This window comes from Mizuhopecten yessoensis, unplaced genomic scaffold, assembly GCF_002113885.1.
Source record: "Mizuhopecten yessoensis strain PY_sf001 unplaced genomic scaffold, ASM211388v2 scaffold10225, whole genome shotgun sequence".
Taxonomy (NCBI): domain Eukaryota; kingdom Metazoa; phylum Mollusca; class Bivalvia; order Pectinida; family Pectinidae; genus Mizuhopecten; species Mizuhopecten yessoensis.
In genome coordinates, this window is record NW_018408440.1 from 1,514,803 (window position 1) to 1,541,583 (window position 26,781).

At 35.1% G+C, this 26,781-nt stretch overlaps 1 protein-coding gene across 1 annotated transcript in view; it reads left to right on the forward strand.

Annotated features, from left to right (window-relative positions):
* Positions 1-26,781, forward strand: part of LOC110459797 (latent-transforming growth factor beta-binding protein 2-like) — a 35,867-nt gene continuing 9,086 nt past the window's right edge. Inside the window, exons 1-3 of the mRNA XM_021512246.1 lie at positions 1-658; positions 20,105-20,167; positions 26,134-26,247. Of these exons, the coding sequence (XP_021367921.1) occupies positions 20,122-20,167; positions 26,134-26,247 (160 nt within the window). The 5' untranslated portion in view covers positions 1-658; positions 20,105-20,121. The remainder of the gene's footprint in view (positions 659-20,104; positions 20,168-26,133; positions 26,248-26,781) is intronic.

The window sequence follows — 26,781 nt, forward strand, 5'->3', positions numbered from 1 at the left end:
CGGGAGGTTATGTTTCCATAACAACTCTGCGGATAATGGCGGCCGAGGGGAAGCTACACGCCTATCCAATATCACACGGGTCAGGAGAAACAGTAGGAACCTAATTGTACGACAGACACGGATCAAATTTGTCGCAGCGGTTCGCTCAAGAGGCCTATTCCCGCCTAGGACCGAACATTCTACCCCTACTCACGAACATCCGAGACTGCCTAACGTCCTCGGGTGTCGATTTGGCAGTGTCTTAACAATTGATGGCATGACCAGGAGCAAGAATTGTGTGATAAAACATAAATGGACAAAATTCCAGCAGTATCTTTTAGATCTCAGCGTGGTACATATATACACCAGTGATATATATATCTTTGGGCATTGCATGATCTAATGAGTTTAATAGACAGCTTCGCGAGCAGTGTTACACGATATCCTGTACTATATTACAAACATACACAATAACGACAATATTGTACACATATGCAAATGAAATGTTTCATAAACATGCGTGATTAATGGTTTATCACGTTAAGAAGTTTCACTTTTCCGCGCCTCATAAATAACGACAAACTGGCTATATCTGTGGTATCAACATTACACAGAGCGTTGAACTGGAGCGGTCGCACTTGGCAGGAATCCACCTGACGATTTTGGGAAGCTGAGTAATGTAAGTACTTATAGACGAATTGTTAATGCCATATGTCTAATTAACCAACTGGTATCTGTTGTCGGACAAATGCGCTGTTACTGACCATAGATTAACTAATCGACAGTATCCACCAACGTTCACAATCAAAAGTTATATATTTAATTTCATACTTAGATATCTCCGATGATAAACTTAACAGCTTTCGTTGGTTATAATTCATACTTAATGAATATCACATTGCAAAAGAGCCCTCACGATTAAAAGTTATTTCTGAAACAATTTAATCATAATCTATTTGGTGATACACTTTGAGATGCTTCTGCCTTAAATTTGTTCTCGTTGTAGTTATCAAATTAAAGGACTGTTAAGTCAAGTAAAGCACAATAAATTAACTATAAAAATATTCATCATAATACTCAAACTTATTATTATACATTCATACAATTCAAAGGGAGTGGGAGAACATGTTTTGAGCTGTAATAGATTTCTCTCAAAACTTTTGTCATAATACAAATGCAGAAATACCATTTCGTCGACACATAGACAAAATGACAAAATATTTATTTATACGCGATTCAATACACATCAATGAACACACGATACAATCGGTTTGGTTGTTGTATTAGGTTTTACGTCCTAATACATTAAAAGTCGAATGAGGACGTGCCCCCATGTGTGGATGTGTGCTAGATACAGGGTATGTAGATGTATTTGCCTCCTCGCGATAGCATGGATCTGATACCGATTTGAGAGTGCTTCCTCACTGAAATACCATGCCGAAGGCAACCATCACAGCGTTCTGCAAGGTCACATTATACTGACAATTCGTAAACAAGTTGAGCAGGGAATAGCAACTACCATATTCAAAGACTTTGGTATGTCCGGCTTTAACCCAAACAAATAACACAACGCTTNCCCCACCCCCATCTTTAGGTAGGGAAAAAATCAACCACAGTCTCTATATACGGAGACAAAATGTGATAAATTGTTAGCACTCTAGGACAAGACAAAACGAAGAACAACACATACACACAATAGATAACATGTCAACACATATGGGCAAAATAAACCACAGGGGCAATACGCAGCAACCCAATATGCTATAGCGCACTAATGAACATTGTCAAAGACATAGAACTTCATTTTGTAAAAAAAAAAGAAGTTGAATATATTCTAATGAGATCATAATGGTGACTTTTTAAAACATGCCCCATAGTCCTTGGCAACCCGTATCTCCCGATACTACTGATGTAAATCTGACCGTTAAAACACTGATTTAGTAAGGTACAACGTATAATGTATGGTAATGTAGTGATTCTAAAAGTCAAATGTCCTGATCGAAAAACACTTTTTGAGGAGAGGAGGCTCAAGATTGAGCAAAAGATCTTTTGAGTTCTTTAGAATCAACATCCTATACATCCCACATCTGGTTCATTGTCTCCTTACGACTGTAACCCTAGTCCAATAGCAGAAGGAACATGGTAGTCAGAAACCCTAATCCAATAGCAATAGAACATGGTAGTCAGATCCTTACGACTGTAACCCTAGTCCAATAGCAGTAGGAACATGGTAGTCAGATCCTTACGACTGTAACCCTAGTCCAATAGCAGTAGGAACATGGTAGTCAGATCCTTACGACTGTGACACTAGTCCAATAGCAGTAGGAACATGGTAGTCAGATCCTTACGACTGTAACCCTAGTCCAATAGCAGTAGGAACATAGTAGTCAGATCCTTACGACTGTAACCCTAGTCTAATAGCAGTAGGAACATGGTAGTCAGATCCTTACGACTGTACCCCTAGTCCAATAGCAGTAGGAACATGGTGGTCAGATCCTTACGACTGTAACCCTAGTCCAATAGCAGCAGGAACATGGTAGTCAGATCATTACGACTGTAACCCTAGTCCAATAGCAGTAGTAACATGGTAGTCAGATCCTTACGACTGTAACTCTAGTCCAATAGCAGTAGGAACATGGTAGTCAGATCCTTACGTCTATAACCCTCATCCAATAGCAGTAGAACATGGTAGTCAGATCCTTACGACTGTAACCCTAATCCGATAGCAGTAGGAACATGGTAGTCAGATCCTTACGACCGTAACCCTAATCCAATAGCAGTAGGAACATGGTTGTCAGATCCTTACGCCTGTAACCCTAGTCCAATAGCAGTAGGAACATGGAAGTCAGATCCTTACGTCTGTAACCCTAATCCAATAGCAGTAGGAACATGGTAGTCGGATCCTTACGACTGTAACCCTAGTCCAATAGCAGTAGTAACATGGTAGTCAGATCCTTACGACTGTAACCCGAATCCAATAGCAGTAGGATCATGGAAGTCATGTCCTTACGACTGTAACCCTAGTCTAATAGCAGTAGGAACATGGTAGTCAGATCCTTACGCCTGTAACCCTAGTCCAATAGCAGTAGGAACATGGTATTCAGATCCTTACGACTGTAACCCTAATCCAATAGCAGTAGGAGCATGGTAGTCAGATCCTTACGACTGTAACCCTAGTCTAATAGCAGTAGGAACATGGTAGTCAGATCCTTACGACTGTGACACTAGTCCAATAGCAGTAGGAACATGGTAGTCAGATACTTACGACTGTAACCCTAGTCCAATAGCAGTAGGGACATGGTAGTCAGATCCTTACGACTGTAACCCTAATCCGATAGCAGTAGGAACATGGTAGTCAGATCCTTACAACTGTAACCCTAGTCCAATAGCAGTAGGAACATGGTATTCAGATCCTTACGACTGTAACCCTAATCCAATAACAGTAGGAACATGGTAGTCAGATCCTTACGACTGTAACCCTAGTCCAAAACCAGTAAGAACATGGCAGTCAGAAGTTTGCTTAATAACTTGGTTGAGCAGGTACCAGAGGAAGGGATAAACAGGTTTTCAATAAGGATTCTAGTGAAGTTAAGGTAATGAAAAAAAAAACAAGGAAGGACCTTGTATTGACATTCAAAAGGGAGTCTCCTGAAAAACGTCTTTCGAAGGTGACAGTTGGTATAGGCATAGCGACGATGCTGAATATCTTGTTCCTACACATGGCTTTATCATTCTGTTATTTAATATCTATTATCATATATATATTTAACAGATCCCCCGTAAAAGTGTAAGAGGCATCATTTAAATTTTCAAATAGCACATGATGATAATTGCAGTAAAAATTGACGCATTGCACTTGGATATTATTCGTATATCTGTTTTTTGATTAACAATCATAACTCCATTTCAGAGAGGAAAATGGGCAAATATATTCTAACGTCATGATGCGAGGAACATTATCATACACAATCTCGACATGATGTAGATTTTGTGAATGTTTTATCTGTTACCCGCCGAAGTAATCTATCAAATTTTCAAATGTAATTGTATGACTGCATTATAGTTCTGTTAAGTGTGATGTATCTAGTTTTATTACAAATGTGAACATATTCATATTAAGAATCAAATAAGAATAAAAAATAGATGTACACTATAATGTTACATTTAAACATGTTCAAAGTTACAGTATCTATACAGCAGAAATGGCATCTAAGTGTGTAAACTGAAACCTCATACACACATTCGAAGTTAACTAACGCCATCAGTTTAACAAGAGTGGGTTAATAATAACCTTATAGTTTTCACTCAGTTAAACACTAGTGGGTAAACTGCAATTTCATAATTTAAACAACACTGGATAAACAATGTCATTTTCTCAGTTAAACAATAGTTAGTAAACTCATCCAACAATCTAAACCTCGCTCGATAACAACGTAATTCTATCAGTTAAACCATAGTTGTTATAGCTATAATCTGATACTTGTTCATCAGTTTAACACTAGTTGGTAAACTCTTACCGTATAAACTTCATTAGTTAAACAAAAATTGGTTAACTATCACTAATACTAAATCATACTGGATAAACAGTGTATCTTCATCAGTTAAACAATTGTTAGTTAGCTATAATTGTATTATTTTCTTTTGATAAACAAAAATGGACGAACACAAAATTAATAATCTAAACCTTGCTCAATAAACAACGTCATGTCATCAGTTAAACAAAAGTTGTTATAACTATAATCTAATAATTTTCCATAAGTTGAACAATATTTGGTAAACTCTAATCGTAGACCTTTCATCAGTAAAACACAAGTTGGTAAAATATAACCAATAATTTAAACCATACTTGAGGAACTATATAGTTTAACCAGTTAAAAAACAGTTGGTAATCCATTATCTAACAAGATTAATACAAGATTATTTTCACTAATGAAAAAAATACATATACAAAACTCGTTAGATTTAATAACATTACTTGGTGTTAGCCAAACCACAGTTAAAATGAGAGAAAATGCTGCAAATAATTAAATTTCCCTACTGATTTGTCAATAGTTTATGTCGAAGGATCATAAAAGTATCTACCTTATGTATGTCTTCAAATGTATAAATTGGACGGTCATGATATCTTTGGAAACACAAATTATAGTGATTCCAGCTTCACGGATTTATCTCAATATGACTTGTGTCAGTTATGTGTAGATAATCGCAGGGGTTTCTAAGAAAGCATACAGTTTGTTTATCGGCTTTTATAAGCCCAAGGTGTCCATAAAAATCCATTTTAGAATGTTTCATATCATTTTTCAATACAATATTTAATTTCGAAACTCGTAGATAAGTATAAGATATTTATATTTACTCATTCACAAACATCTCAGGTTCAGTAAAACGAATATAAGTCTACGGTGCCTGTAAACATTCATTCTCGAATATTAAAGTTAGTGTTTCAGAAATGATATTTGATATCGACACTTTATGGATAATTATCAGACCTAAACACGCCATCTCAGGTTCAATAAAAGGAATACCAATTATTGTTGCCGATCAAAGACTTGCCTATGATACGTATCTTTATAATGACAGAGTAACAATAAAAATACTGCCGAATTAAACCCAAAGCAACTTTCATTATCTTAACGACATATCAAATTGCACATATTTAACCTCAATTTGTATACAAAATTAGTCTGTTAGTGGTTTCGTCTGAATTCCGTCGATCTGGATCCTAGAACATTTTCAATTTTGATAAATAACAACTTGAAGGAACTAATAACTAATACGCATATAAACATATACATTATATGTGACTAGACCGGATCTTTTAGGTATATTGATAATGTTTTCTTTAATGTACTTCGAGTTTGATTAAAATAGAAAATAAAAGTCGTTATATTGCAGTACACCATGCTTTAGCTAGTGTAAAAAAGTCTGATGATATGACAAAGTTACTGTAATAAAAATCTCCACCAGGCTCTTTACTAAAGCATAACTCAAATAACGAGACACTACACAGTACACGTGTCAATGGTTGTAAACAACATAAATACAAAGACAGTGATTCATCAAATAAAGGAGTGGCTTGAAGTTTAAGATGAATGCTTTGTCGAATCAATTTCTTGGCATTCTGATATATTGTGTATCTTCTTGATTAATAAATAAAGATTGAACAATGTGACAAATAGATCTAATTTAAGTTGATTTTCAATGCAAACATACAACCGTTTCCTTCTAATGATGTTCACATTTCACAATACATTTGTTATTCCAATGTCTGTTCTATGTAAATCAATTTTGGGATTATTTTTTTGTATATATGCGTCATTTTGGCCACTAAATGAATTATCCAATGTTTCCATCAGAGACAAGTCAAACGACGTAGAATATATGCACGTTTATCATTATGGTCTGATTTTAACCTGTGATAAACGTTTATTAATTAATTGTTCACATTGTCTTAGCTCGTGACCTAAATACTTCCCTGGATTAATCGAGTCCTAGAAGTAGTGCAGTAATAGCCAGACGGACCACCTGCCGTAACCACTACTGTTTCAGGACGTTATTGGTATCTTCGTTTTAAGCTGTCGTGTCTGCCCAGTTCGGTTGGTTTATATCGAGTGTGGTCGAGCGGTTAAGGTGTTCTACTGTATACCATTCCTTACTAACAAATTCCAAGTGTGTTTTTTAATAATGGGTCTTGTTGACCAATCCAATACTTACCACGAGTTTCCCACAGGCAGACTTCAGAATCTAAGCTAAACTTTACTCAGTGCGTACATAAATGCCATGTGCCGATCACATCTGATGCAAAACAAACTGACAGTCCCAGAACATATGTTTTAGATCCAACTTTTATAAAGTTGGGGTAAATGACGTTTTTCATTTTTTGTTGGCTTTTGGGATCCTCTGCTTGCATTTTTGTTAAATTGTTTTTTGCATTGTGTATATGTTTTGTTCAAGTGTTTTTTTCAACATCAGATTTTGAACAAGATCTTCATTCCTTCCTCCTCCCCACCCTTTTTAGAAGTATAGCGATACCATCTATCAGGCACTTTTGATAGGAATGTTTATCTTGGGTGAAGTGTGCTGTAAGTGAAACTGTAAGTCTCCATATTCTATATTGGTTCATAAATATTTTTCAACCTCAATTAATTTTACGTGCATTTTTTTTTTAAAATAACACAATTGATAAAAAAAAAATCGTCAGCAAATCCTAACAGAGTGTTTTTTCATGAAAATTTGCTGACAAAAAAATTACAACAGCGTAATTGTTAAAACACTATCCGAGTCCAGGAAGCAACTGAGTTGAAAATGCAAATCAAAATGGGCCACATCCATATTGTCAAGCAGAAGGACATTAAAATAGAAAACGATGATTTGTTTAAAGTAGAAAATATGGTAAAATGGTTGAATACCACTTATTTTCATGACAAAAGATACTGACATTGTTTCGCCCTCGTGAAAAAACATCGTTGTTTGTCATACTTGAAATATATATAATATTCAGCGGGGAAACATAGATTATACTTAAAATATTTGTCTGTGTTTTACGAGGTTGTTATTGTGTAATGTTAAACTAAACAAATTTAGATATATTGTATATTTGTGATATTCATATCCTTAATTGTTTAATCACTGAAATTTTAAGTTCTATTGAGCTACTTTATTTCTAAAATCGTCATTTAATTTGTGATAGGCGTATCTATTCCATTACACACAGTTCTCATAGTAACATATTTTAACTTGGTATCGAACGTGAGCAAATTGTCCTCCGGAAATAAATATTTAACAAAACCCCCGAAAAAACTGTTAGGTAAATGCGCGTTAAACATGGGTTGCCAATTAAAAGGTAACGAGGATAATTTTCATACTAAATGTCAGAATTTCACAAAATGTATTTTACATGAAAAATATATAATCTACGGTTCCCATGTATACCTTCATATACTCCCAATACTTTTGCTCCTTTATGTCCCTGTGTGATGACTCTGTGGTATTTCCTTTTTTCTCTTTTTGAATTTTCCTAACCATAACTAATTATATAAGGATAGATTTATAGCCGGTAGCTATTTGAATATAATTGCCATAACTCATCACAAATTACCTGATAAGTGACGAAGGGGTTCTGCCGTTCACGGCTCCCGCAGATATCGGGTTTTAACACATATATCATAACACAACACAGGAGGTGTGTTATATATATGCGAGCGATCTGATACCCACCCCGATCAGACGAGGCATGTGACAAGGAACGCGTAATACAAATACTGTCTTTATGTTACCTAACATGTTAGTATGTACGGGTTAACGATAACAAATCGATGACAAAACACCGGCCACATATAACATGATAATATGTCATTAATGTGTGTCTTCTACTGGGTCGTTTCTATAAGATTCGTACATACAGGTTTTGTAATATTTGACAAATACAGCCAATTATAAATGTATTTAAATAGATTCGGTACTAGTATTACTACGTGGATATTAGTTTGTTGGGTACAAGAATACAACAAATTTCCTTATTCCTTATTAAATATAAACATTTGAATACATTTACATAACCACGACGTTATTTTGGGAAATTCTAGTAAACTGGAGCAGGTTTATTAGCAATGGTAGTGAGGAGGGAAGATATTGAGTTTGGTGACAATTTGTGTCAACATTTCAGTAAACAATTCACATAGTGTGTTCTTTGAAGATATTTGCCTAATAACACACTTTATCATAATGGAAATAATTTTAAATAGCATAACAGCATTCATTAATATACAATTCATGATTTATGACATGTCAGTCGCCTGATGTTACACAAGTGAGAATCTTTTTATTTTATTTATTTTATTAAATTTATAATTCTGGTGAAGTAAAATATATCTACTTATTTCCTAAATTGGTATTTGTAAATTAAATGGGTTCTTAAGTTTGTTCTTTATCCTAGCATTAAGTCATCTTGAGCAAATATACTCTATTGTCAACCATTAAACGGCCGCGTGATAGAAAAGACCGCATTTGTGTGCATATTTATATAGTCATCCTTTTTCAGGTATATTTAGAAATCAATATGCAACGCAGATGTTGGTACTGCATATACTGTTACAGTTTAAGGTAGGCATAGTTGGTGGTTTCTTCCGGTTTAATTAAATACATATATCACATTTTACCTGTGAAATATAAGAATAAATCTCTGGTATTTTCACAGGTGTGAAGGTATATCAATTTTGTAGATTTGATATTTCCAGAAGTCACCAATTTAAAAACTAGCGTGATATAAATTGTTTTTTAAAAAGCGAACTCTACAGTCTCCGATTGTTTTGGCAAAAGCTATTACTTGTTGTAAATTAATTAGCATCTCCTGGAATTTGAAATTGATTTCTTAAAAAACAATCTTTAATATTAAAACTAAAATTGGCAAACGGTTATTTTCGAAATAGTGAAATGTAACGAACAAAAATTCTAATGTTTCACAATGAATTGAAAATATGTTTGTTGCGTACGGCAGAATTTAAAAAATAATCACTCATTTTGACACAGACGTTATCTACTGAAAAATATTTTATATTTATCTAAAAACCCATTAGTATCCAGTTTGTGTTTAATAAATATGTTTATAAATAAAATCACATGTTTAACCAACGCTTTAATTACATCTCAATAGAAAATTCATAGATGCGAATGCACAAGAACATAATAATGTTCTAATTGGTCAGTATAAAATTGATGTCTTTTTCACTGACTCAAAATATTTAACATGACATCTCACTTCCAATGAACGTAATGAATAATGTTATCACAGAAGATGACATGGCATGCCTTGGTAATAGAGAGTAATGTGTGATGATGGATTTCTACATGCAAACGTAATCCTATCTAACTTGTTATTTGAATTAAAAACACTGAATATACGCTTATTATTATCAATGGACGCATTTCTGTTGACATTAACATGTGTCTTCACTGAAAAAAAACCCCAGTTCAAGTTACAATTTATTAAATATTCTACACGTTTCTAATTACATCGCCTGAACTCATGAAACCGTTCTCATGTCCAAACTCAGATTCTAGGCTGAAGGCCAATTTCTTGTTTCGGTTTTAAATTTATAAAGATGCGCGTCTTGGTAGATTAATGAAGAAATGTGGGAAGATTTGAAGCCGAATGACATTTTAAAGGTATAAACTTTATGTTTTTGACTGTGTCGCATGATTTTCCCAAGTTTGAACTACATTGGTTGGAGCACAAAATTCGTGCTTGAGCATGGGAACAGTTTCATGTATATGCACCCTAATCTTTCATAGAAAGGCTGGCGATTATTTTAGGTTATGTATCGCATTAGCATACCTGGATAATAGTCAAGGGAAAATTTGATATATGAATTCAAAAATATATTATCTGTAATAGAAATATCTTATACACTACTAGTTTTCATATAAGGCAAATACGTGCTATCTAAGACACAAACTATCTCGACTGCAATATGCCATGCCCTGGGCTATGTTACACTGAAACATAATGCGCTAACTGTGCTGTCAGGGTAAATATGAATCGTTTTATAAATGTTCGCTCTGTAGTAATAGTGTGCCTGTTTTTTGTTCGTTTTTCTATTCATTATTGTATTGAATGATAATGGAAGGTAGGCATAATAAAAGTGTCCCGATTTTTCACGCCATAACACAACCTGCACTTACCGTGAAATAAACTGTGTTAATGAGCCGGATCCCTATACAATACTATTGAAAGCCTCCTGTGAGTAAATGGACGCTGTGATTATGTGGGTAAGATTCACAAGCTATGCACATAACGTTATAGTGATCACTTAAGTGTTATAGTCGGCAAAACGTACACCATGCCGAGTGTTCCCGGCTACAAATACACCATGTAACTGTCAGGTTTCAGTGTTATCGTCAGCAGAACATACAATGCCGAATGTTCTCGACTTCATATCATAGTTTCAGGGATGATGAACACAATTGTTAGTCAGATTGTAAAAAAAATGTCATTGTAACAAATTGTGGCCCTCGTCCTGCCGACTTTGTTTTGTTTTCATATGTTGCTGTGTTAATTGATAAGCTTATGATGACTGGTAAATACATTTCAGATAGGACGATATATGTTATCTTTAAATAACAAGGAATGTGTTGACTATGCTGATCGTACATAACCTTTGTAAAATGACATATATGACACTAAAACGAAGCGATCAGTGACGACTTGAAGAATCTGTATGATAAGCGGACCAATTTTGATCTTCAGATCGTTAGTTAACCAAGCCTTTCTTGATTGTCCAATTTGTTTCGGTATTCGAATATCATCATTTCCGTGACAGACGTTGGCTGTTGACGAACAAACGTAAAACATAAGGTTTGAGAACGAAGGTTGACCAACACCACTGTCGCTATCCTGATCACACTGATCTCACTCTTTCTGTACGTGGTACGAAGACTTGAGAACGAAGGTTGCCCAACAACACTGTCGCTTTCTTGATCACACTGATCTCACTCTTTCTGTACGTGGTATGAAGACTTGTAAACGAAGGTTGACCAACAAAACTGTCGCTTTCTTGATCACACTGATCTCACTCTTTCTGTACGTGGTATGAAGACTTGAGAACGAAGTTGACCAATACCACTGTCGCTTTCTTGATCACACTGATCTCACTCTTTCTGTACGTGGTAAGAAGACTTGAGAACGAAGGTTGACCAACACCACTGGCGCTATCCTGATCACACTGATCTCACTCTTTCTGTACGTGGTATGAAGACTTGAGAACGAAGGTTGACCAACACCACTGTCGCTATCTTGATCACACTGATATCACTCTTTCTGTACGTGGTATAAAGACTGTTGCCTTTTTCAGAACCGAAATTCACGCTTTGATGATGTTGCATTCCTTGAAGTTGAGCTAAATTTGAAGGACGTTGTCCTCAATAAAACAGGGGACGTTAAGTCTCCAACATATTTCATTCGTTCATAATTGCCAAAGTTTTATCGATTTTGAGTTGGAATTGCGGTTTCGTTGACACATCGGAACTCTCTAGATGTTGTATTGTATTGGTGTAAACCAGTGTGCATATTGTATTGATGTAAAACAAAGTATGTAGATTGTTATGGTGTGCACAAGTATATGTATTGTTTTCATGTAATATTTTAGTCCATAGGCTTTCGTTTTCTTGTTTTTCTAAATCGTTATAATAATTATTTCAATACACTAACGAATGATGCGGAACAACACATTCATGGCTGTAAATTTTAAGGTAAAATTATAACATGGTCGTTAATAGTTTGTAATACATATTTCCTATCATTACGTGACATACTACCAGTAACTAATATAATTTAAAAATTTACACTAAGAATATTATTGCAGAAAAGTATTAAAAGATAAACATCATGAACACGTTTGCGCATATGATATTCTCCCAGCTTTATAAACAAAAGTTCTAATAGGTATATTCCTTCTTATATAGCTTTTTGCTTTATTGAGTAGGTAAGGAACACCGAATCAAATGAAGGCCCAATAGCTTAGAACACTTCTCCTTTGTGAGATTAATTCAGAACGGTGAGTTCTCACAACCTTAACCATGTAATAAGTGAGCTAATTTAAAAGCGTTCTAGACTCTCTGAAGAACCTGATTTTATGTATTACAACTGTATATATACAGAAACGAAAATATGCTTTCTTATACTGTAAGGTTGGTTCTATTTTTGTCGGGTCGTTGGGACTCGTCAAGGAGATGAACTACCTCTGTGATTGTACATATCATATTACTGCCGAAGGGATCACACTTTGCTCAACACTAAATAACTATTGACAACACTCATTTTGTCGAAAAGTTCCTTCGGGTTTGAAGTCTTTAATAATAGTGTGTGTGAATAGAAACGTGTTTACAATGGAGACATGTTGACGTAAACACGCATAATTAGATCCTCGGCCAGGAAGGAATAGGAGAGTCTTTATGATTCAAATGGAAGTTTGTAAATAATAAGAGACTTTAATTATATCATACAATCCAAACCCATTCTTGTCAAGTAACATGATGTCACATTACCAGATAGCATAATCAATCATGTTGAAAAAGAAAACACAACATAATGTATTTTATTCTGTTAATATTATTTAACAAAGTACAATATTATTTAACAAAGTACAATTGTATACGATATGTGATGCGTGCCTGTGAACGAGTTATCCACTCTATTACTTTGTTATCGAGGATTTTGCGTTCTCGCAACAGCTTAGATCAGGTACAAACGGTATCCACGGATGGCCACTCCAAAATCAGGGTAAAGTGTCATCTCACTGGAATGTCATATACCAACGATATCCACGGATTGTGGGACCACTTCAGACTCCTGGTAATATGTCATCTCACAGAAGTGTCATATAACAGAGATATCCACGGATGGTGGGACCACTTCAGACTCCTGGTAATATGTCAACTCGCTGGAATGTCATATAACAGCGATATCCACGGATGGTGGGGCCACTTCAGACTCCTGGTGATATGTCATCTCACAGAAGTGTCATATAACAGCGATATCCACGGATGGTTGGACCACTTCAGACTCCTGGTAATATGTCAACTCACTGGAATGTCATATAACAGCGATATCCACGGATGGTGGGACCACTTCAGACTCCTGGTAATATGTCATCTCACAGGAGTGTCATATAACAGCGATATCCACGGATGGTGGGACCACTTCAGACTCCTGGTGATATGTCATCTCACAGAAGTGTCATATAACAGCGATATCCACGGATTGTGGGACCACTTCAGACACCTGGTGATATGTCATCTCACTGGAGTGTTATATAACAGCGATATCCACGGATAGTGGGGCCACTCCAGACTCCTGGTAATATGCCATCTCACAGGAGTGTCATATAACAGCGATATCCACGGATGGTGGGGCCACTCCAGACTCACGGTAATATGTCATCTCACAGGAGTGGCATATAACAGCGATATCCACGGATAGTGGGGCCACTCCATACTCCTGGTAATATGTCATCTCACAGGAGTGTCATATAACAGCGATATCGACTGATGGTGGTGCCACTTCAGACTCATGATAAAGTGTCATCTCACAGGAGTGTCATATAACAGCGATATCTACGGATGGAGGCGCCACTTCAGACTCATGATAAAGTATCATATCACTGGAGTGACATATAACAGCGATATCTACGGGTGGCGGGGCCACTCCAGACTCATGATAAAGTGTCATCTCACTGGTGTGACATATAACAGCGATATCCACGGATGGTGGGGCCACTCCAGACTAACGGTAATATGTCATCTCACAGGACTGTCATATAACAGCGATATCCACGGATGGTGGGGCCACTCCAGACTCACGGTAATATGTAATCTCACAGGAGTGTCATATAACAGCGATAGCCACGGATGGTGGGGCCACTCCAGACTCACGGTAATATGTCATCTCACAGGAATGTCATATAACAGCGATATCCACGGATGGGGGGGCCACTCCAGACTCACGGTAATATGTCATCCCACAGGAGTGTCATATAACAGCGATATCGACTGATAGTGGTGCCACTTCAGACTCATGATAAAGTCTCATCTCACAGGAGTGTCATATAACAGCGATATCCTCGGATAGTGGGGCCACTCCAGACTCCTGGTAATATGTCATCTCACAGGTGTGTCATATAACAGCGATATCGACTGATGGTGGGGCCACTTCAGACTCATGGTAAAGTGTCATCTCACAGTAATGTCATATAAAAGCGATATCCACGGATGGTGGGGCCACTCCAGACTAACGGTAATATGTCATCTCACAGGACTGTCATATAACAGCGATATCCACGGATGGGGGGGACACTCCAGACTCACGGTAATATGTCATCTCGCAGGAGTGTCATATAACAGCGATATCCACGGATGGGGGGGCCACTCCAGACTCACGGTAATATGTAATCTCACAGGAGTGTCATATAACAGCGATCTCTACTGATGGTGGGACCACTTCAGACTCATGATAAAGTGTCATCTCACTGGTGTGACATATAACAGCGATATCCACGGATGGTGGGGCCACTCCAGACTCACGGCAATATGTCATCTCACAGGAGTGTCATATAGCAGCGATATCCACGGATAGTGGGGCCACTCCATACTCCTGGTAATATGTCATCTCACAGGAGTGTCTTATAACAGCGATATCTACGGATGGTGGTGCCACTTCAGACACTCCTGGTAATATGTCATCTCACAGGAGTGTCTTATAACAGCGATATCTACGGATGGTGGTGCCACTTCAGACTCATGATAAAGTATCATCTCACTGGAGTGACATATAACAGCGATATCTACGGGTGGTGGGGCCACTCCAGACTCATGATAAAGTGTCATCTCACTGGAGTGTCTGACCCTCCATCATGTTATTCTTATAACAGGTTAACCAGAAGTGACTCAGGAGACATCGCCCAAAAGAAAGAACAGATAACCCAAATGTTGCAATATCGCAATGATAACAGAATATCTAATAATTCATAGACAAATCCTTTGATTCTGCAGGGTTGGAATTTGGTTGGGGGTAANTGGGGGGGTGGGATAATGAAATAATGAATAGAACAAATTTACAACGTTTCCAATTTAAACAACTTGGCTATAGTAAATACCTTTTACTTCAACTTAGTTTATTTCATTTAAACGCTACCAGATTTGTATACAATGTTTATATGTTCTATCTCGGCGTTTTTGTTTTTACAGTTTTCATATACTGTAAAAATTGAAAATTTCGCAGTTTGAAATTTTCACGTTGTGACCCTTTTAACTGATCGTAGTGAGGACATTTTAGCATTAGCAAAAATTCTGAAATCTATATTTTCTTTATAATTTTCATCTATATAATATATAAATAAACCTTCGCGTATGGATATTTTGGCATTAATTTACTCAACTCGAACATTACCACTTAGCGAAATGCTTCACGTTTACAGTATCCTAGGTGTTATCGGACAATGTGGTACCAGTATCCCATTGGTCGCCCAAGTCTAAGGTAGGGTTACTCGGTAAAACCTTGTAATGTCACATCCATTTGTAAACTGCAAGTTTGTGTCGCAGTTGACGTAATATGTCGTTACACATTGTGACATTTAAATAGCACTTAGGTTTGAATCTGAGTCATTTAAGTTTCATTTTATTCACAACTAATTACACAGGGGGGGGGTTTAAACCAATAAAGATGTAGTCTTCGTATACCTTCGTTTTACTCTTTATTGTGTGATTTAATAAAAAAAATCCTAAAGATTTTGTATGTAATAATGCCATGTAATGTAATGGCAAACACTTGAAGTGAATTGCACAGACAGTCATATTGCGAAATAGTTTTCAACGTGCGATCAACGTTCTGTTTAGGTTAGACAACGCGTCTGTACTCAGAATAACATGTAACAGATAGCACATCACTTTGTAACAGTTTTAATGATATTTTACTGGTAGTAACTGCCTGTAATGACATGTGGTATATGATACATTTCGTATATAATCATGTATAATGATATTTAATAGGTAATATATTGCGTCTGTAACAATATATAATGATATGATATAAGATATAACATTAAAAATAAATGTCTTTAAGAAGTATTTGAAATGGGCAATACATCGCGTATGTAAATGGGAAATGATATATAATAGTAATACAAATATGTCTGTATACATGTATGTGTTTGGTAGCTTCAAGTGTATTTCATATTTTTTCTAGTGATACAAATATTCAATCAAGTTAGTATAGGATGATGCCTTAATAAATATACCATGTCCATACCCATAGAGGACAGAGATGATATGCAACATGTCTTTTTGTAACCTACACAGAAAAGAAAGTAGATATTGTTTGTCGTATCGTAACCAACACAGATCATAGGTTCTATGTAATGTGTCGTTTTGTATACATTTAATAAGTTCAAGTCAAGGAAAAATCAGTTCATGAAATTAGATATACGTGCCTTAATTAGATAACCGCTATGTACACACCAATGGTCTGTTGGGTTACCTGTTATGCAGCACTTTCGAGGCATGTTACAGTATACACAGGGTTATATGTAATATGTTGTGTTCTAACCTCCACCAAACAGAGGTTATATGTAATATGTTGTGTTCTTACCTCCACCAAACAGGGTTATATGTAATATGTTGTGATCTAACCTCCACCAAACAGGGTTATATGTAATATGTTGTGTTTTTACCTCCACCAAACAGGGTTATATGTAATATGTTGTGTTCTAACCTCCACCAAACAGGGGTATATGTAATATGTTGTGTTCTAACCTCCCCCAAACAGAGGTTATATGTAATATGTTGTGTTCTAACCTCAACCAAACAGGGTTATATGTTATATGTTGTGTTCTAACCTCCACCAAACAGAGTTATATGTAATATGTTGTGTTCTAACCTCCGCCAAACAGGGTTATATGTAATATGTTTTGTTCTAACCTCCGCCAAACAGGGTTATATATAATATGTTGTGTTCTAACCTCCACCAAACAGAGGTTAGATGTAATATGTTGTGTTCTAACCTCCACCAAACAGGGGTATATGTAATATGTTGTGTTCTAACCTCCACCAAACAGGGTTATATGTAGTATGTTGTGTTCTAACCTCCACCAAACAGGGTTATGTGTAATATGTTGTGTTCTAACCTCCACCAAACAAGGTTATATGTAATATGTTGTGTTCTAACCTCCCCCAAACAGAGGTTATATGTAATATGTTGTGTTCTAACCTCCACTAAACAGGGTTATATGTAATATGTTGTGTTATAACCTCCGCCAAACAGGGTTATATATAATATGTTGTGTTCTAACCTCCGCCAAACAGAGGTTATATGTAATATGTTGTGTTCTAACCTCAACCAAACAGGGTTATATGTTATATGTTGTGTTCTAACCTCCACCAAACAGAGGTTAGATGTAATATGTTGTGTTCTAACCTCCACCAAACAGGGGTATATGTAATATGTTGTGTTCTAACCTCCCCCAAACAGAGGTTATATGTAATATGTTGTGTTCTAACCTCAACCAAACAGGGTTATATGTTATATGTTGTGTTCTAACCTCCACCAAACAGAGGGTATATGTAATATGTTGTGTTCTAACCTCCACCAAACAGAGGTTAGATGTAATATGTTGTGTTCTAACCTCCACCAAACAGGATTATATGTAATATGTTGTGTTCTAACCTCCACCAAACAGGGTTATGTGTAATATGTTGTGTTCTAACCTCCACCAAACAGAGGTTAGATGTAATATGTTGTGTTCTAACCTCCACCAAACAGGATTATATGTAATATGTTGTGTTCTAACCTCCACTAAACAGGGTTATATGTAATATGTTGTGTTCTAAACTCCACCAAACAGGGTTATATGTAATATGTTGTGTTCTAACCTCCGCCAAACAGGGTTATATATAATATGTTGTGTTCTAACCTCCACCAAACAGAGGTTATATGTAATATGTTGTGTTCTAACCTCCACCAAACAGGGTTATATGTAATATGTTGTGTTCTAACCTCCACCAAACAGGGTTATATGCAATATGTTGTGTTCTAACCTCTACCAAACAGGGTTATATGTAATATGTTGTATTCTAACCTCCACCAAACAGAGGTTATATGTAATATGTTGTGTTCTAATCTCCACCAAACAGGGGTTTTATGTACTCTGTCATGACTGACAGTTTCATTGAAGTGGTCGGATGTGATCACTAGATTACATTCACTTACCGATGGAGACGAACGAGTTTGGTGAAAACACATAGAAAGTTGTCTGTCATTGACTGACACTTGGTTTCAGGTTGACGTATTATCTCTACCACACACAGGGTATATACTAGTACTGTTAGACTGACTCACGGTGACCCCCACACATAATTATATGTTTCAAGATTACAATGAAAATGGCAAAGGAAGTTCTGATGTTATTCACTCTTTCCGAATTATACGTAATCTCCGGATTATTTTACAGTTACGTATATTTTTCAATTTGACTTTTGAACCAAAAGCATATGATAAAATATGACCTTCATTTGTTCCTTTATTTTCTGTAACAGATTTATTCTATGATACCAGATCTTTACTTGTGATTACATTTTGATGTAAAACAACATTGAGACTTTTCAATATGAAACTTCAAAATTATATCACATTTCATTTCAAGGTTTCGAAATTGTTATGGGACTTTAATGACAATTTGAAACGCTATCGTGTTTTATATGATGGAAACATTACATCGCGTTTGAATTTATATTAGCCATTCTCCAAAACCCTTTAATGTGATTTCGTGTATTTGGTTATGTGTAGGTGTATATGGAATCGACTGAACATGAAGTAATTTTCTTATTTCCCAGATAATATACTCATTGCATGAACGTTGTGTTCCCATTATATAAAATTGAGTAAGATTTGTTTACATTATATAATATAACAGCTTATGAGAGTAAATTGTATCTCCGAGTGAGGGGGCATTGGTTGTAATAAGAGTGTAGGACCATACCTATCGTGTTTATAACCTGCTGTATAGGGGGCATTAGTTGTAATAAGAGTGTACGACCATACGTACCTTGGTTTTAACCTGCTAAATAGAGGGGCATTATTTGTAGTAAGCGTGTACGATCATACATACCTTGATTTTAACCTGCTATGTATGTACCGCTGTGGTTAATTAACTTGTCATACGTAAGATAAATCTATCAATGATGTTCTTCTAATAATTATTTAACACATATCAATCAGTCACCGTTTAAAGTGATTATCTAACATATCTAATACGAGTTATAATTACCACTGGGTCTATTTTATTGTGACCCTGTCTGTTTAATTCCTCACAATATTGACCTTGTGAAGTCACGTGTTAACAACCACGCCCCTTTTGTTAATGCGTAACAGTCCTAATACGTTACCTGTGCTGTGTCTGTATAGTGTGCGCTGTCATTGATTACATGTCAATAATTAGCTCCTTTATCGTCCTGTCCACGCGAAACCACAATACATCTTCGACGGTTTTATGTCAGACAATCTTGCACTTATAGAGAGTTATATTTAGACTTAGTACTGTAGACAATGATATCACTTACAGTGTAAAGTTGTCCATTACAGATAACATATTTCTGGTGATGAGGAACCCAACACTAAGATTCGTGGTCCTACTACTGATTATAGGTAAGCAAGTTAATGATTAATATATGAATGCTTTCATATGTAATAATGAGTATAAACCATATAAGATTTTGTGTATTAATTTACTTGACCTCACGTATTCAATATATTTTTTTCACAATAACTAGCCTTCGGTTACAAGCAAACCGAGAGGATATTTTATATATGTAACTACTGGTTTTTGTTTATGTATTTTTGCTGAATTATTGGTTCATATTGACTGTTTATCTCTGTTATATGTTGTGGTATGTGGAAGCTCATGTTTCTGTGTTGATAAGAGGTGGATCGCCCTTAAACAAATTGACAACTTTCTTTGTCGGCACTGTCGTTATTCCTTCTCCGGCTGTATATAAATAAAAATATATTAGTTCATGTGTTGCAGTGTTGTGCATTTGATTTTGTATACAGAGGTGTGATCAAATGTTAGATGTGTATACGGCGTTGGCAGACCTATGTAAGATATCATGTTATTGTGTGACTTGCCAATAATAACGACATACTGTAAGAGGTAGTATATCTGAAGGAACGAAACATGTTGATATCTTACACTGTATAGTCAGCAGACTTAGACATATTTTAATTTCAACGTTAAAATATCTCAACTTATGGCGACAAAACCACGTTTATTACTTATATTGTATAGTAAGTTAACTTAGAGAATGTGCTGTAGGATTTTTTCTACGATAAAACACATATCAAATGATGGCGACAAAAACACGTTTATTACTAATATATATATATATATTTTATTTATTTTCAACAATTTATTTTTCCAATAGTTTTTCATAATATAGGTACAGAACAGGTATTTTCATTTTCACACATTTTGACACTTAATTCATTCATCATCATCATCATCATCATCATCATCATCATCCTCCTCCTCACATTAATCATCATCATCACCATTATCATCTTCCACATAATCATCATCCTCATTCTCAGAATTGTCAACATCATCATCATCATCATCATCATCATCATCATCATCATCATCATCATCATCATCATCATCATCATCGTCATCACATTCATCATCATCATCATCAACATCATCATCAGCATCACTATCTCATCAGCATCCTGATCCTAAACGTTCAAACTATCCGTTCGTCATATCCATCATCATCATCCTCAACGTCATTTTCATCATCCATACAATGCTTGTCATCAGCAACACACCTCAACAGACAGCCACTGAACCAAACTGCAACACCATTTGTTTAGTTGGTACACTCAACAATCATGATTAACATATTCATGATGAGGAAGATCAGCATAACACTTTTACTTTTTAATATATTATTACATGTATACACATTTTATGACGGACAATATAACCCACATCATGTTATAATTTATTTCAGAACCAAATCATGTACTTCACTTCATTAAAAAGCACGAACAGATATACCCACTCCTATACGCTTTCACTCACACACACTCACATGCACTCTATCTACAAAAAGATAAAACTCCGGTAATTTCTTTATCTGATATGTGTATAATATTGTCGAAAAGGAAGAAAAGAGAAATAAGAGAGAAGAAAGGAAAAAGAAAAGGAATGAATAGGCATAGATATTCTGTTTCAAAAAATATCATATTGATGAATTCTTGGGATAGATACCAGAGACAGGGATGTCAAACTATACTCATATAGTACTTAAAAATATATTACCAGAACCAGCAAGATATATTGCCAGAGTACTGGGCAGTTTCAATAGAATTAATTCATAATTAACATATATTCAAAATATACATGTGTATGTGTGAACGTATATCTTTATAACTACACTTGTATTTAAAATTAGTCCACAAGCTCTATTAGCCGCATCCATTTTTCCCAGTATGCAGTAAATCTCTGCATATAGCATTCACCTTTAGCAGTTGCAATATAACTTTGTACAGTGTAATGCTCCTTGATTTTAATAATTAAAGAGTTGTTATTCAACATTCTATTGTTACATCTAGAACTGTAAATGTATTGCTTAATTATTAAAAATATTTCGTTATCGCTCTTATTAAACCGTTCTGTTTGTGTAAACAATCCTAATATGAAAGTGATTTTATTGTATTGGAAAGGAATTAGCAATGCATCTAGGATAGATTCAAAACTTTGCAAAAAGGACTGAACTTCTTGGCATTCCCATAATAAGTGCACTATAGTTTCTTCAACTTGATTACAAAAAGTACATAGAGGATTATCTGAGATACCTACTTTAGATAAAAAAAAAAAAAAAAAAAAAATGTTGTCAGTATATGATGCGAAATTCGAAACTGAATCCATTGTAGCTTTGTATTAGAAGTTACTTTGAAAGGGATTAGATGTATTCGTTTCCAGTACTGGTCATTGATGTCAAGTTCAACATTCCATTTAACCTGTCCAGTTGGAATTGTTTTTCTATTTACCAGTGTGTTGTAAAAACGTTTTGAGCCTTTAGCAGAGAAAATAAAACTTTCAAGATTAACTGGAATATATGGAAAAGAAATTTTTAAAAATGGCATCTCATTACCTGCTTAAAATTGTCTTACTGCAGCCATAACACCATGGAAAGTTAGAAAATTTGTGTTTATTTGGAATAAATCTATAAAATCCGGAAAATTGAAGAAAGAGTTATCCTTCTTGAATAAATCACTGATTATAACTGTACCTTTGTTATACCATTCTCTGTAAAATACTGACCTTCTACCAACACATATTTGTCTATTAAACCATATTGGAGTTTTCATGACCTCTTTCCCTTTTCAATATGGGATTTCCTTCTCAGCCTTTCTTATTCTTTCCCATGCCTTCAGAATATCTTTCCAGAACTGGTTATTGCATCTTTTATAACATGTTTGTAAACAGTCATCCCCAACATAAGCAAGTAGGTTAATATCTACAATAGACTTAATAATATGCTGCCATTTACCTTCACTAAGGAAAAGTCTCTTGACCCAACTCAGTTTCAGAGAAGTAATAAAAGCCTCTAAGTTAACAATTTCCAATCCCCCATCAACATAGTTTTGTATAATAACACCCCTCTTTACTTTGTCAGTCTTACTGTTCCACATATACTCAAACAGGATAGAATTCAGAGTTGATATAAAATTAGCATCTGAGTTAGGTAGAGCAATAAATAGATGGTTGAACTGAGACTGCATAAGTGATTTTATAACATGAATTTTGCCAATAGGTGTCAATGACCTTCTACTCCAGGTTCTAATTAGAGCTTTCAGTTTAATGATTTTTTTGTCGTAATTAAGCTTCGGTATCTGATGTAAATTCAAGCTGAACTCTTTTACCAATAAGGTAAATTTGTCCTTTCCCCATACTAGGTTCATTTCTGGTAAAAAGCTGACATCATTAAATCTCATACTGCCAATCCAAATAACTTGAGTCTTGCTAACATTAATCTTTAATCCGGAAATTTTAGAAAACTGTTTAATTCATTAAGTACTTCTCTCAGTGATCTTTCAAAGCCATCTAATATAAGTGCGGTGTCATCTGCGTACATGGAAATTAGGATAGGACAGTCTTTGATTTCTACACCCTTAATATTTTTGTTATCTTTAACCTGATTGATAAAACTTCCGCACATAAGATAAAATGTATGGCGCTAAAGGGGCGCCTTGACGACATCCCCTTCCAATATGAAAGAAGGGTGACAAATTCCCAAAGCCAAAATATTTAAAAACATTATCCACAAATTTCCAAGAGACAGAGTCAAATGCCTTCTCAAAATCAATCATAAGTAACATTCCTGGGATATTCTGATCTTCTGTATACTGCATAATATCATAAGCAGGACGAGTATTTTCTCCAATATAACGACCAGCTAAAAAACCTGTTTGATCACTACCTAATTAGCTTATATAAAACTGTTTTTATTCTAGAAGAAATAACCTCTGATGCTATTTTGTACACAATGTTCAATAATGATATTGGTCGCGAATTTTTCAACAATGTCTTGGTTTATCCCCTTTTGGAATGCAAGTTATAATTCCTTGTCTTTGAGCGACAGATAACTCCCGAGAAGAATAGCCAAAATTAATTGACCGTACCACAAAACAACCTATCTGCTTCCAAAAACATTTAAAAAATTCAGTAGTAAAACCATCCGATCCTGGGCTTTTATTAATTTTTATATTTAAAAAAAAACGTCCAGCTTCCTGGAGTGTTATCTGTAGATTCATTATTTGTCAACTTGGGTACATTACATTTTTTTAAGAAGTTATTAAGATCAACATTATCCAAGTTATTATCCTTATACAGGCTTTCATAAAAGTTCTTAACTTCTATCAGTATATCTTCCTGCTTAACTATAACGTCTCCATTGTCCTTTTGTATTTTTGGAATAATGTTTGAAACAAAATTCCTATTTTCTAAGTTAAAAAGATATTTGGTCGGTTTTTCACCCTCCTCTACCCACTTTGCCCTTGAACGAACTATACTACCCGTAATCTTATCCTATCTAATACCCTCAAGCTGTTTTTTCTCTGTTTCCAATTTTTCTAGATCAACAATATCTTCGGACTCCAACTTCTGTATGTTTTCTCTAAGCTCCTTCTCCCTTACATTTCTATTTTTTCCCCCTATAAGATGCATATGAAGTTGTCTCACCACGTAGCTCCATCAATAAACTCCAACTTCTGAGTTGATCACTTATAGTAAACTGTAAATCTTCCCAAGGTATGTCTTTCAAACAAGTAATATTATATATTGGCAGGCAGTAAAATTCTTTAACCTTAAAATTGTTTTTTTAACCAAGTCATGATATTCAGTTTCCTGTAAAAGAGAGTTATTTAGCTTCCATAAACCCTTCCCTTTCATAAATTCGTTCAATTTCAATTATAATATGGGATATGAGTGGTCTGTTATGTACCCTGCCTCAATACTTGAACCTTGAATACTGGTTAAAAGAGATTCAGACACAAGAAAGTAGTCTAGCCTAGCCTGTTTTATTGGGGTCCTTTTCCTACATGTATATCTCCTAGTCTCTTCATGTTGATCCCGGAAAATATCAATAAGCCCATTATTACTTATATTGTATAATAAGATAACTTAGATAATGTGCTGTAGGATTTGTTCTACGATAATACACATCTCAAGTGATGGCGAAATAAACACGTTTATTACTTATATGGTACAGTAAGTTAATATGCTCTAGTGATTTTCTCCGACAAACTTTTCTAACTATGGACAAATATTAAAACAGCGTTGGCATTCGTAAATATTGATTCGATGGCATAAATATGTTAGCATTTATTTGAGATCCTTATTTGTCTGTACATTTCGATATGAACCTGTATGTTGGTTTTATATGTGTTGTTTTGTTAGTCACTGATACGCTCTTATATAATTTGTTTTATCTCTCTATGTTTCAAAGTATGTATTATCATAGTGCTTATCAAATTGATTTCATTTTCCTTGGAGGCGTTGCCAATTCACTAATAGCGAGATTATTTTTTTCGCGATTTTGACCAAAAATTAGAACATTATATTTGCTCTTGTTTATGATTTCGCGATCTAGACACGGGAGGAACTATAAATAGTTTTTTTTTTTCAAATAAGGGAAATGAATACGCTTTGTAACAGAATATTTAGCAACAACAAGAAAGTGAACCATGTTAAACAAACCATAAACGAAACTATTAAATGTGTGATATTATCACAAACACCTTGAATTACTCCTGATGTATATGATTCGTTACAAACACGTACTTATTATTTCGTGACGTCATTACCATTATGAATTAATTTTCGCGGCTCATCTTCACTCTTGTTATAATATTCTGCTGATAATATTTTCGCGATTACATTTTGACCCGTTAAATCAGGAAAATATAATCCCTGCGGTTATATATCCTACTTCACGGTACGTGTTTAAACATGATTCATCTCGTATGAGCAAATATTCATGTTTATGTAATTCAAGGAGGAATTTGTATTGTACCGCCCGTTACATCCACCCCGGGTTTCTCTGCAGGTTTTAGCTGTCAAGTATCCGGTTTATGTATTCCTGCATGCCAGAACGGTGGATCGTGTGTGAGCGACGTCTGCCAGTGTGTGACGGGTTATGGTGGAGCGAGCTGTGACGATGGTGAGTTGTAGGAAAACCAATATGATGTAGATATATGAAGTAAATGGGAAATCGATTGTTGATTTCATAAGAAGTCTCATTTCTTTTTTAAGTTTTATTACAAGAAAAAAATGACAAATTTTGTTAATTGATTTCGGTATCATTTTTTAATTTAACACTATATTAGTGTATTCTGTTAATTTGATTTTTTTTGATATATTATCATTTTATGTATATTCCACATGAAAGTGTTTTATGTCTTAAGTTGTTCTTGTGTGATATACAAATATTCACTATTAACTTTGTCTTTTATTAACTTAATCTGAATACTACTTATCTGTGATCACATTTATTACTTTTCATATTTGCACTTTTTTTTTTATATATTTATTGTATCAAAAGTGTCATGCCCCGGGGGCCTTTGTAGGGTGGGGGCTCCAAATCACTTAAAAAACCTGTGATATGAAACTTTCTTTTTCTGCGATAATTATTATTGCTTTTTATTAATATTTAAATCCCTTTGATAATAATGTATATGAGAGTATCCGCCTTTAC